We start from the raw sequence: 14,218 nt of genomic DNA, 5'->3' as shown, positions 1-14,218 counted from the left end.
GTGATCACAGTGCGGGAACAGCATAAGTAAAAGGCTGCCAGAACTGTAATAAAGCATTCTGCACCTAACAGAGCCATACTTTTCAACTTTTACAACCACTCCCAACCACTTTGGGTATGGGCTGATGGGACAAGTATCAGTCTTGGAAAAATCGATCCTACACGTGGACGAAGGATAAGGAATACAAGCTAAGATAAAAAGAGGAACAAGCAATCCAGAAGAAGGGGCTGAGAAAAATGGCCAAAAACCAGAGCTTCCCAGCCTGCCTCCAAGAGAAAGACTCCTCAAGCGAACACGATTTAATTCTGTATGAACACCACGAAAAACCACTATCCGGTGACCAAGGCCTAGCCTTTCAAACCCACGCTCTTCAAATGATATTGTTTGGGCCTTTTTACGTGCGAACCCAACATTATTATGGGTCGTTACAAATTGTATCCTTACAATTGACGCCGTCTGTGGGAAAGGCTTGTGTGTTGGCACAGGCGATGGGTGTAAAGTTCCGCTAGGGGCTACGTTTCTTCACTAGGGGTTGCGCTTCATAGTGATAGCAGCACGAATAGTTCTAGGGGCTTGGCCGAGGAGCTAACCCCCCTAAACCAAGGTCCCACGCCATAGTCGAGGGGTTAATTCCCCCAACTACTACTTAAAAATCAAGTTTTGGACAGAACCAAGGTATTGTATGGTCCTCGGACTCAAACCTATGGGGAAACCAACTACTTAGAAATCAAGTTTTGGACAGAACCAAGGTATTGCATGGTCCTCGGACTCAAATCTATGGGGAAACCAACTACTTAGAAATTAAGTTTTGGACAGAACCAAGGTATTGCATGGTCATCGGACTCAAACCTGTGGGGAAACCAACTACTTAAGAATAATGTTAGGTTACTCAGACCTACCAGAAAGATCATTTACTAAAAGTCGGATTAAGTTCTAGGTATAATTAAGATCTCGATCTGTCCTCAAAGCCTCAGCTCTAAGGGAATTGATGCGAACGAGCGTTTGAGCTCGGCATGGTCGTACCTCGGTCCTCGGACTGGATACCAAAAAAGGACCAAGGCTACAAAAGCCATTAGGAAGGCGGCGAAACGCTCTAAGTACTTGGCGGCCCCCATGGACGGTCCACCTTTGAACCACCCATCCTCGGATGGTTACCTCCTACACCGCACCGAGCATTCAGCTGTCATCTCGGATGTTTTTGGGTAAGTATTATTTTCTCAGGTCGGCATTGTTGTGCCGAACAGCTCTAATAAGTTCATAATAATATCTTTTTCTTAGCAAGGGTTTCGACCCTAAAGTATCGTTTTTTTAGGTCGGCATTATTGTGCTGAACAGCTCTAATAAGTTTATAATAATATCTTTTTCTTAGCAAGGGTTTCAATCCTAAAGTATCGTTTTTTTAGGTCGGCATTATTGTGCCGAACAGCTCTAATAAGTTCGTAATAACATCTTTTTCTTAACATCTTTTCCTTAGCAGGGGTTTCAGCCCTAAGTATTACTTTTTTTTTAGGACGGCATTATCAAGCCGAATAGCCTGATAAGTACAAAATTACATCTTTCTCTCAAACAAAGGTTTTATCCCTAAATATCATTTGTTCAAATCGGCATTATTGTGCCGGATAGTTTCAATAAGCATAGAGCAAGGTCTTTTTATTAACTGGGATTTCGGCCCTAAGCATCGTGCAGATTAAAAAAATAAAAAAGAAGTCATATGGTAGTACGTCTATTCGCGGCATAACCATTTCAGAAAAAAGAGGTAGAATATACCAAATAAAGCGATGTTGACTTTTATTAATATAAAGAGGTATTACAGCGTACAATGAAGGGCTTAAACAAGCCTATACAGAAAACGAATTGCAAAAATAATAAAAAAGAAACAAACAAACAACCAGAAGTCTTTTTAAGCTCTGCTTCGAAATCTTTCCAAATTCTGCCCCAGTAGCACCCATATTGAGAGGAGGACCTCCCTTGATGGAATTAGAGAAGAAGAGGAAGAAGGAAAAGCTCCAAGATGGGTCTGGTGATGGGAAAGAAGAAGAAGGGGAGGAAAAGGAGGAACCAGTGAAGGAAGAGAGGAAGAAGCAGGGATACTTTGTCCTTGCGTCAGTCCTGACTCCTAACACGCTGGTGTCATATTAGCTATGCTCATAAGAGAGTGGCTGGTACTGATAATGGGTGACCCCAGCTCAGTCGCACCAAAAGTTGGATGCGATGAGCCCCTGCTTCGGATTTTGGCTAAAGGAAGGATGAGAAGTATCTTGAGTCTCTGCCATCCCTGCCCTGACCGTGCCATTTTGAGTTTCAGAAGAACATGGCATTTCTGGGAAGGGTATGGTCCCTTCATTCCCGCTCCTATCTCGAACATATCACAATTCAAGGTGTAAACTAGCGGATAAAGTAAACTCTGGGGGAGGCTAAGGGTTTCAGACTTTAAAAGGATTAAAAGGGTCTCTGTGTAAGAGAAGTAACCTCTTGCCTTTCTTCTTATATGAAGGGCAAAACGGGAGGCATTTAATCTATCCAAATTTCCAAGAAAATCTGTAAACGAGAATATACCCATTCTACTTCCCCACGCCATCAATAACCGTCGAATTTAAATGGTCTCGTAAAGGGAAATCATTAAAGGCGCGTTTCGGATAATGAAACGGCAGGAACGCAGCGTGAATGAATTCAGAGGAATGTCTCGTAGTCTGATGTGTTTCCTGAATAGATGAAGAGACATCCACATTGATGAAGGGCAGATCTAAGCAGACCGCAATAAAGGCGTGGCATCACCCAAAACCCTCCTCTCTGACCAAGAGGTCGGACAGCAGGATTTTGAGGGGCTATTGTGGGGCCAGAGAGTTTGTGACCCCAACCCATTTCATGTTAAGGCCCAAGGCCTGCGCCAATGAGATACAGGGCCGAGGACGCATCATGAGAGTCATGGACGACCTAAGGAAATGGCCGAGGACGAGCTCCTGCTCGGCATGCCATAAATGCCTCTAAAAGGAAAAGTGATCACAGTGCGGGAACAGCACAAGTAAAAGGCTACCAGAACTGCAATAAAGCATTCTGCACCTGACAAAACCATGCTCTTCAACTTTTACAACCACTCCCAACCACTTTGGGTATGGGCTGATGGGACAAGTATCAGTCTTGGAAAAATCGATCCTACACGTGGACGAAAGATAAGGAATACATGCTAAGATAAAAAGAGGAACAAGCAATCCAGAAGAAGGGGCTGGGAAAAATGGCCAAAAACCAGAGCTTCCCAGCCCGCCTCCAAGAGAAAGACTCCTCGAGCGAACACGATTTAATTCTGTATGAACACCATGAAAAACCACTGTCCGGTGACCAAGGCCTAGCCTTTCAAATCCACGCTCTTCAAATGATATTGTTTGGGCCTTTTTACGTGCGAACCCCACATTATTATGGGTCGTTACAAATTGTGTCCTTACAACTACATTTTCCAATCACAAAAAAAAAAAACCTACGGGTGTGATGAGTGTCATATGTGGAGAAATAATTTTCCAATCACACCCCTAGATTTTTTTTAAAATTTTTTTATGCAATAATCAACATGTTATTGATTGGAAGATGATGCAATAATTTAGTATTAACCTTTAGGGGGAAGGAAAAAAAAAAAAAAAGATCCTCTGAATAAATCTTATAAATAGTGCATATATTGAAAATGCATAATAAAATTGTAACAATAAAACTACTTACAAAATACATGTGATGACCTTTACAAAAGCTATTATGAAGAAGTTGATGGATCAATGTAGAAAACTAAAATATTTACATCAGGTAAAACTGTAAAATAATGCACTACATCTGAAACATGAAATAGGTGAACTTATTAATATTGCCGGCTACAGTGGAGAAGTTGGTGGAGCAATGCTATTTGTTTCACATTCTAATTGCTTTCCAGCAATATTTGCCATGAACCTATGATACAAAATATGTTAGTTTGTGTTATTATCGCATCGTCCTTGACTCTCATTTTCTGTTTGTCTTTACTATTTTGGGTGTTGAAGATTGCATCGTTCTTGGTTTTTTTTTCTTCGTATCTTTTTTTGCTCTTGGATGTTGAAAACCACATTGTCCTTGATTTTCATTCTCTGTTTGTCTCTGTTGGCAGGAGTGTTAGAGATCACATCGTCCTTCATTTTTCCTTTGTTTTTATTCTTATGGATGTTGGAAACCTCATTGCTCTTGACAGTGATTTTTTGTTTGTCTTTGTTCTTGGAACTTCAAAATGAAGGAAAAAAATGTTTGTATATTAAGATTATCAATTAGTTATTTTCCTATTTTAAAAAATAGCGTAACACACATTTCCAATTCTTGTGACTCTAAAACTCGTTTCACTTATTTCCAAAGCTCTTTCTTATCAGCTCGAACAGTGAATCCCCAACCAGGTGAATAAATTTGCAATTTTTGAACCTAACCCATACGCAACATGACATTTTTAATATTAATTTTAATAAAACAATAGAAAGGGATGCTGATTTAAGATATCATTAAAAAGAAATATACCTTGTTTTCAATGGCCTCCATGTTCGATATTGATTGATCATCCTTCCACTTCTCCCAATAAGTAGTAGGAATAGCATGCACTCCATTATTTAGCATAGTGGACTCAATCCTCATATTTGAGTTGGACATCCTTCCTGTTACCAATTAATTGTATATATAAAAAATTTCAAGAAATGAAATATTAAAATGAAGATAGCATAACCATTAAAATTTGTAAATTATTAAAATAAATCTATATGTAAGATAGTTCTTTTCAATTGTTAATTAATACCTATAATGAAGGGAACAAAACATTTTTATACACAATATTTCTTATGTGAACACCTTCCTCCTCAAGTATTCTTTCTTTTTGCACCAATAGTTTTGTGGTGGATTGGGAGACTCCCTTTGACAATGCCACATATAATTGGTCATGACTAAAAACATGATCAGGAAGATAAATCCCAACAGTTGGAATTGTCTGACCTTGCGCTTTGTTTATTGTAAGTGCAAAGCTCAAACGTATAGGAAATTGTTGTCTAATCATTACAAATGGCAGGTTTACATTTTCTGTTGTCTTCAAAGGGATTCTTGGCAAAAAAACGCATGTACTCACATATTGTCCAGTCAAAATTTCAGCGTCAATTACATTGTTAAAACATCCCCGGCATATCAATCTTGTACCATTACATAATTCGGCTTTTGGATCTATATTGCATAGCAACATAATTGGAGCACCCTTTTTTAGCCTTAATATATGTGGTGGTAAACCCCCTGGAGATATAGAATTTAGGAATTCTTGTTGATATAGATGTTGTGTATCTCCTTCAACCTCATCAAAAGAATGTAACGTAAACTCATCTCCTAGAAACTGGAAAATTATCTTTGCATTAAGCTGTTCAACATCATCATTTATAGGTGTTAGTAAAGCCCTATCAACCATATACTTTGTATCATTGGCATGTTCTTGCAAACTTGGAAAAACTTGATCAATCAAGTTGTATATAGAATGTTGACCCTCCCATTGCATTGCCATTGAAGGGGGTAGTTTAATCAAATCATCCATTATATATGGTTCATTCCCATCACCAATGTGTTGTATATACTCAGCAAACTCTTCATCGTTGATAGACCTCATATTCTGCTTCAAATGTAACACTTTGACATCTTTACATAATGGGGACTTGACTATGCATGCATCAATCATTTTTGCCTTTGTACCCTTTGGAACAACCGAAAGTACTTGACAAAAATCTCCACCCAAAATTAGCACCTTACCACCAAAAGGTAAATTTACTTACATAATATCTCTAAATGTTCTATCTAAAGATTCGAATGCACGTTGATTTACCATTGGGACTTCATCCCAAATAATTATGGTGGCACGTCTAATAAGTTCAGCTAAGTCTGATTGTTTACTTATTGAGCAAGTAGATGAAGTATCGAGAGTTAAAGGAATCTTAAACCTGGAATGCGTTGTTCTTCCACCAGGGAGTAATGTTGCTGCTATGCTAGATGTAGTTGTGGCAATTGCAATGTGACTGGCTTTTCTCAAGGTTACCAATATTATGCGATACAAAAATGTTTTCCCAGTTCCCCCTGGCCCATCGACGAAGAATATCATGCTTTTCTTATGATCAATAACTGTCATGATTGTCTCATATGCTACTCTTTGGTCATTATTCAACTTCTCAATTAAAGTGAGTTCTTCATCTACATTAGGAATAGTTAGCTCATATTGTATGAGTCTTGGTATAGCTGAATCATTGCCACATTCTCTAGTTGAAATCGGCAAATCATACTCTGTAATATGCTTTCCATGTTGCAAGAGTAATGCCTCTAAATCATTGAGAAGTTTATTTGTACGATGTGTCTCTGTTGTAACAGATGTTGATGGGTAATCTTTTACCATATATGGATAGAACTCATTCCACAATTCTCTTACTCCAATTGGTAAACAAAATACCAATATTGTTGCAAACAATCTTCTTAAAGCTGACGGCATTCGAATGTCTCTTGCCTTAAGCAGACATTGTCATATGCTGTTATCATTCTGTAGTAAACCCCTTTGTTCAGCTGCTAACTTAAAAGTTGGATAGGTTATCCCATTCACAGTCAATAAATTTTCAAATCCTGTTGACCCCTTGACATGATTAAGAAGAACACGCAGATTGAACTTCTCTCAATCAAATGGTGAAATAGTATATATCCTGCCCACTACTTTTTTATGAGATCTTTTTCGTGTTCATGTTTTGTTTCTATAATCCTAACAATAATGCTCAGGGAACTCTCTATATAGATAATTTCGTGCATCATGATCAATCATATTCATATAAAGAAATTAAGTGAGCATTATCTTTTTACTTCGCTCTAAAACATTAGCAATAGGTTCATATGGTCTAAAACGTACCTGTTGTCTATCTGGAAGATGAATTTGCAAACGAAAAACGGCAAGGTACATTCGATACATAGGAAAAGAAAATATCTTCCAACATGCCTCTGGAGCACATACCCATCTTGCATCAATATACTATTGGACTTCATCATAATTTGGGCCTGGTCTAACTTCCATAGAGACACGATCTGGGCCTTTATACACATATTTATATAAGTACTTTACACTCTTGATACTGCAACATATTTCAACATTAATATGACAATTATATTTCAGCAGTAACCAAGGATTATATGGAACAACCTAAGTGTTGTCTACCATAATCCTGCAATGATCATTCAATGGCACAGGATTATTAGTATCATATCGTTTGTAAACAGGATATAAGTCATTGCCTTGGTAGGTTTTTGGTGAGAAAGGCTTTGGGTATCCTTTTTTACATTGCCCATTTTTCATGTACGGTGATCTTGGATTTTGTACTCCGCAAGGACCATGTATCATATGCTTCAGTACAGCTTTATGTAACTGAGGTTGTTCCTCTTTACACGGTATTTCTGCTTTAACAACTCGATCGTAATCCTCTGGATTATGAATTTATCATCTTCATTAAGAATTATAAGCATGTGTGCATGTGGTAAACCCCTTTTTTGGAACTCAAAGACCTGCACATATACAATTACTCTTCCGAGAACCCCCTTAACCACAATATCATCTTTCAATTCTTCAAATTTCGATTTGAAAACTTTGGCAAGCAAGTTTGGACGATCTTGTGTGGTTTGTGAGGGTAAAAGCTTATTTTTGATTTCTTCTTATCCTAGATTACACATCATTGTAATGAATAAATCTAGTTTCCCAAACTTTTGAACCAATGACATTGCATCTTGAAATCGTTGGATCATATCACGCGGGCTTCCCACAAATGATGAAGGTAGAATGGTTCTACGTCTAACATTTCCTAAATATAAGATGAAAAAGTTAGGTCATTAATAAATATTGATACCAATTTTCCATAAATAAAGTAATGTAAATTTCAATTGTAAAGTTTACATTACCAGTATCACTCTCTCCTTCATGGAAAGTATCTTGTAGGCCTTAGTACAGATCTGCCCTAATAGAATCTTGATTGTGCTCAAATCACCTAAGCTTGTGTATTTCAATTTTTATATAATTATCAACAACATACTGTTGTGAAAGACGTCCTCCATACCAAATCATTGATAGAGCATCGTCGCGAATCTTGGACATTAGTAAAAATAGATGTAGGTTTAGTCATTTTATAGTGTAAGTGGCATTTTGAAGTAAAAAAATTTGAAAATAATAAAATTGTTACCTGAAAGATGTATGCATAATAATCACAACATGACACTTTATTTCTATTAGCGTCGCGTGTGTTGATATCCCATCCATATGTTCCAAATGGGAAAAGTATTGGGTACTGCAATGAATCATAATATCCTGCTGTATCTTGAACATTGATCAAATTACCACCAAACATTTGAACCAAAATTTCTCTACCATTTAAATGACTAGATTCTTCTCCTCCTACAATAATAGTTGCCACTTGGGAAGCACTGAGAAGGCAATATTGAGGTTGGTTTAGAGGTTGTTCTTTAATGAGGAGTTTACATTGATGTAAATTTGGATTTCGAGATAGTTGACGAAATTTCTCCACAAATGGGTTATGCATGTCTAAGATCCTTTGAATAAGTCGCACAATATCTTCGTGAGTTTCTACAGATTGAGACATTCTGCGTTGTATTTCAAGATTAGTGTCGTAGATATACAATTGTAGATGCCACACACTTAGAGGTGTATGTGGTAAAAGACTACCAATTCTATGATAGATGGCACCTTAGGCACGAAATGTATATATTCCTCGACTATTCAAGGCTATGCTTTCATCCACGTGCACACCCATTGAGGTAAATGCAAACATGTTGTTGTAAAACCGTATATATTGCCTGAAATGTCTGCCTTGTGGTGTTTGCTCACAAATGAGCTCCCTAAATTCAGAACAAATTGGTATGTTGGGTAAGGATATTTTTCCATCCTTGCAACACATCGAGGATGCCTCTTGATGGAACAAACGGGCATTACAAAAACAACATGTCTTTGGTTGTGGTAGTTGGTACCTAATGGTCTCTATACATTCTTTAAAATCCTTTGTACAATTGTATCTACCTCACATACAATTTATTACATGTGCAGTACTATCAAATGTGTTGTCAACACCTAATTTTTATTTTGAGGAAAAAAATTAGTGATAAAGAATGTTATGATAGTTGTGAAAGGAAATATTAAAATTGTACCAAATATTATGTTGTGAAATAAGCAAAATATTAATAATGTTTCAAATATGCAGCTTGTTAACAAATAATAAAATTGATAATGATAAACATGTAAATTGAAATTAAAATGGTGACATTGAGTAACAAACCTTGTTCTTTGTAGCCATCCTCGTGATTTTAATCATTTATATTTTCAACTTCTTCAGTTCTTTCTACACCTGCAATGTAATTATAGAAAATGCTCAATTGGTGTAATTATATATATAAAAAATAATGATGAAAGCTTTATAGAAGGATATAAACATGAAATTGAAGATAAATATGGTGACATTGAGTAATGAACCTTGTTCTCTATAGGCATCCCTTTGGTTTTGCTGAACTATATTTTCAACTCCTTCAATTCTTTCTGTAACTGCAATGTATTTATATAAAATGCTCAATTGGTATAATTATATTTAAAAAATAATGGTTAAAGCTTTATAAATATATTATATAAAACTTACCAGTATTAACATTAGAATTTATATGACTTGGTCCAGCCTCAAAGCCATTTGCCATTATAGTTGGATAGGTCGGAGGGATACCTAAATTTAATATTATAAACATTGACTTAGTATCTTTGTATACATTGACATACAACTAACATGCCAGAAACTATGGATTCTCTCAAAATAATAAAATTCCAAGCAATGAAAAATGTTTAAAGATACAAAACTATAATCTCACCATTGACTTCTTGCATAGCCCTATGCTCAACTAGCATATTGCGTGCCAAGTTACGGATATGTGTAAGCTGACGACTTCGTCCAGCCTTATGATTAGGTGGTATTAGTGATGGGTTTGTTGATGTTGAATTAGAATGTACAACATCTTCTTCATTTAAATTTGTTGGGCCTCCCACTAAAATGTGATCACCACCCAAAGTTTGTTGTCTTTGTCTTGAGTAATTAGCACGACGTCTTGCCAATTAAATATTTCTGGTTTCATTGTCTTCTCGTTGTCTTCTCAAGTGAGCATAATATCTCCATCGTTCTCGACGACATTCTATGTCATTGGTATTCATCATTGCTGCATTTTGCGAACTCATTTCTACATAAAATTATATTAAATTTATAGTGGTTGCTGCGCATACATACACAATAATCAATAGATTTTTCCTTGTCACAAATAGGGTGTATTAAAACCTCAATAAAGTGATCTAATTTTGAAAAAAATTAATCATATGTAAGAATTGTAATAATATGTGTAATTGTAATAAACTTTTAGTAAAATAGGAGAAATAAGTTACACTTCTTAAAATTATTAAATTATTATTTTAGGTAGAAGTTTTGAGAATATATTTAAATTTAGGTTATGATTTGTTAGATCAATATGACGAAAATATAATTTAGAAAATGTTTACTTTATTTCACAAAATCATTTATAGTTAAAATTAGATTAAATTTTCCGTACTCATTTCACACACTTTAAAACAAAACCATGCTATTTTGATTAATTTGGATGAGAAAATAATGTGTCTGTTTGTAACTTTGTGTCTGTGTGTAAATAAAGAGAGAGAAGAAGTGGCTTAGTAAGTTTAGAATTTGAGAGTTGTGGAGGTGATGCGGAAGATGAAGGTCTTTAAGGGTATTTAAAGGATTTGAATGTATATTTAATTTCTCACTTTACCAAATATAAATATAATATCAAACAAATATGCAAAGAGGCACCAAAGTTTGAAAAGAAAAATATTGTTGTTTTACGTGGGACATATTGATACATGGCTTGCATTTTTGGATTGAGATTTGGATGCTTCTACTAATTTTTTACATTAGTGAGTATCCAATGAGTTTTAAATTGTCAGACAGACTATCATTATCAATACTTATATTGTATTTTATAAGGTACATAACATTTTCTATGAAGTAGTAAATTAATAAGATTTTTGTTAAAAGAAATGCTCTTGGAAAGATCCTAAAATTAAGTAACTACACATCCACATTTTTTTTTTTTTTTTTTGGTGTTGTTCTTTTTTTCAAATTTTATATATGGCAGTTATCATTTTTTGTGTAATCCTAAAATGTAATTTCTTAATCCTAAAATTTAGCCATTTACTACACATCCATAACATAAGTAAATAAAAGCCTAAATTTTAAATTTTATGGCAGGAGATACACGTTATTTTTGGTGTTGTTGTTGTTTTTTTTTTTTAAAAATTTAATGACATTTATCAATTTTTGTTTAATCCAAAATTTTAGTTGTAAAAGTGAGCCACTTACTACACATCTATAACAAAAGTTAAAAAGAGTTTAATATATCAACAACATCAACAACCTTTAAAACTGAGAAAAAGGTACGTAACATTTTTTATAGAGTAGTAAATAAATACTTATGGAAAAAAATTTTAATTTGAATTTGACATAGAATTATACAAATGATAAATATAGTTTCGGTTACAAAAGGAATTTTCAGTTTGCTAGACACAGACAAATAAACGGGTGAAATTATGATTTATATCAGACTTTTTTTTTAATATAAAAAACAAACTAAGATTCTGGTCCAACACCGTGTGCCATTCCACACCAATCATATAGATCCTGTCCCAAGAATCAACGGTTTGAAATGCCTTAGTGTAAAGTGGCAAAAACTAAAAACTTTAGGAGTGATAGTAAATCTTTTTTTTTTGATAAACTAGTGATAGTAAATCTTTATATAGAAAAGTTTAGGCCAGATGGGTTAATAAAGTGGGTAGGAATTCAAACTCAGCTGATTCAAATTTTATTGCAGGAGATACATATTATATTTTTGGTGATGTTGATCTTTTTTAAAAAAAATATATTAATAACATTTATCAATTTTTGTTTAATCCAAAAATTTAGTTTTTTAGTCCTAAAAGTTAGCCAATTACTACACATCCATAACAAAGGTTAAAAAGAGTTTAAATTTCAAATATATCAACAACATCAACAACCTTTAAAATTGAGAAAAAAGTACGTAACATTTTTTATGGAGTAGTAAATTAATACTTATGAAAAAAATTTTAAATTGAATTTGACTTAGAATTATACAAATGATAAATATAGTTTCTGTTACAAAAGAAATTTTTTTACAACAATTTCTTAGATAACAACCACTTTATGTGAGGTTTAAATTATATAATAATCCTTGTAAAATCTCTCACCCGAACTTATCTAATATTCCATTCCAATGACTCCTCAATGCAAATCCAAAAAACTTGTGCGTACGTGAACCTAAAAGAGATAAAAGAATTAGGGTTAAACCAAGTATTTAAAAAAAAAAAAAAAACTTTATTCAACAAACCAAAGTTAGCGTGTGTGGAAATTAAAGATAATAGTATAATTTTGTTAGAGTTTGTATTTAATTTAAATTTTGATGAAATTATTTTTCCTGAAAATCCTATTAAAATTGTTCAGAATAAAGATATTTTTTTTTTAGAATTTAAGTCCATCGTGGACTCTTTAAAATCTTATCACCACATCATCAACTATTTAAATAACTAACTAATGGAGATCTTAAAAAAAAGAAAAATCGTAAATAGATAATTTGAAAAAAAAAAAAAAACACTACTGATTATTAACTCCCCACTAAATAGTCAACATTGATAAAAAAAATTTAAAAAAAAAAAAAACCTTCCCACTACCCACGTTTGAAAGAAAACAATTACCCCTCCCATAAACTAAGGAAAAACTATCCCACATTAAAAAAAAAAAAAAAAATTGTCAGACACTATCAACTAGATTTGGATAAACACGCAAAATCTTCTAATTGAAAAAGAAATCCCTAGTATAAAATAAAAAATAAAGAAAGTAGAACTCAAGGTTGCTACATAAAAATAAAAAAAAGAAAAAGAAAAATCATAAATAGATAAAAAAAAAAAAAAACCTACTAATTATTAACTCCCCACTAAATAGTCAACGTTGATAAAAAAAATTAAAAAAAAAAAAAAAAAAACTTCCCACTACCCACATTTGAAAGAAAACAATTACCCCTCCCATAAACTAAGGAAAAACTATCCCACATTAAAAAAAAAAAAAAAAAAAAAAAAAAAAAAAAAAGAGTTGTCAGACACTATCCCACGTTTCTTTTTTAAACTATTACATTTTTTTATTTATTTATTACATTATCATTTTTAAAATTTTTATATTATCAACTGGATTTGGATAAACACGCAAAAACTTCTAATTGAAAAAGAAATATTAGTATAAAATAAAAAATAAAAAATAAAGAAAGTAGAACTTAAGGTTGCTACATGAAAAAAAGAAAAAGAAAAATCATAAATAGATAAAAAAATTTAAAAAAAAAAAAATCCTTCCCACGTTTGAAAGAAGACAAATACCCCTTCCATAAACTAAGGAAAAACTATCCCACGTTTAAAAAAAAAAAAAAAAAAAAAAGTGTCAGACACTATCCCACGTTTCTTTTTTAAACTATTACATTATCATTTTTTTTTTGATTTATTACATTATCATTTTTTTAATTTTTATATTATCAACTGGATTTAGATAAACACGCAAAAGCTTCTAATTGAAAAAGAAATCCTAGTATAAAATAAAAAACAAAGAAAGTAGAACTCAAGGTTTCTACATACCTAAATAAAAAAATAAAAAAATTTAATCAACAAACCAAAATTAGCGTGCATGTTATTAAAGATAATAGCATAAGTTTGTTAGAGTTTGTGTTTGATTTAAATTTTGATGAGATTATTTTTCCTGAAAATCCTATTAAAATTGTTCAGAATAAAGATAAAGATTTTCTTATGGACTCTTTAAAATTTAACTAACTAAATAACATGGAGACGAAAAAGGAAAAAGAAAAAAAAGGGAGTAAACGTGATACATAAAAAAAAAAAAAGAAAAAAAAAAGTAGAACTCAAGGTTGCTACATACCTAAATAAAAAAATTTAATGCCAAAAACATATACAATGATGGTAAAAAAAAACTAAAAAAAATTAACGCCAAAAACATATACAATGATGGTAAAAAAAAAAAAGTGAGGAAGGAAATTAAACAAAGGCTACTAAAGGAGGTAAGAGAAGCCA

The 14,218-nt window shown here is 33.3% G+C and overlaps 1 protein-coding gene across 1 annotated transcript; it reads right to left on the bottom strand.

Annotated features, from left to right (window-relative positions):
* Positions 1-4,350: 4,350 nt before the first annotated feature.
* Positions 4,351-5,704, bottom strand: LOC115951934. Its single transcript, XM_031069050.1, has 3 exons — positions 4,843-5,704; positions 4,519-4,652; positions 4,351-4,425 (listed from the first exon to the last, which is right to left on the bottom strand). Exons 1-3 carry the CDS (start codon positions 5,702-5,704, stop codon positions 4,351-4,353), a joined length of 1,071 nt encoding a protein of 356 aa, XP_030924910.1.
* Between the last annotated feature and the right edge of the window lie 8,514 nt (positions 5,705-14,218).

The sequence above is a fragment of the Quercus lobata genome, chromosome 7 (genome assembly GCF_001633185.2).
Source record: "Quercus lobata isolate SW786 chromosome 7, ValleyOak3.0 Primary Assembly, whole genome shotgun sequence".
Taxonomy (NCBI): Eukaryota; Viridiplantae; Streptophyta; class Magnoliopsida; order Fagales; family Fagaceae; genus Quercus; species Quercus lobata.
Note: the sequence above shows the minus strand (reverse complement) of the source record. Positions and strands in the feature narration are given on the sequence as shown.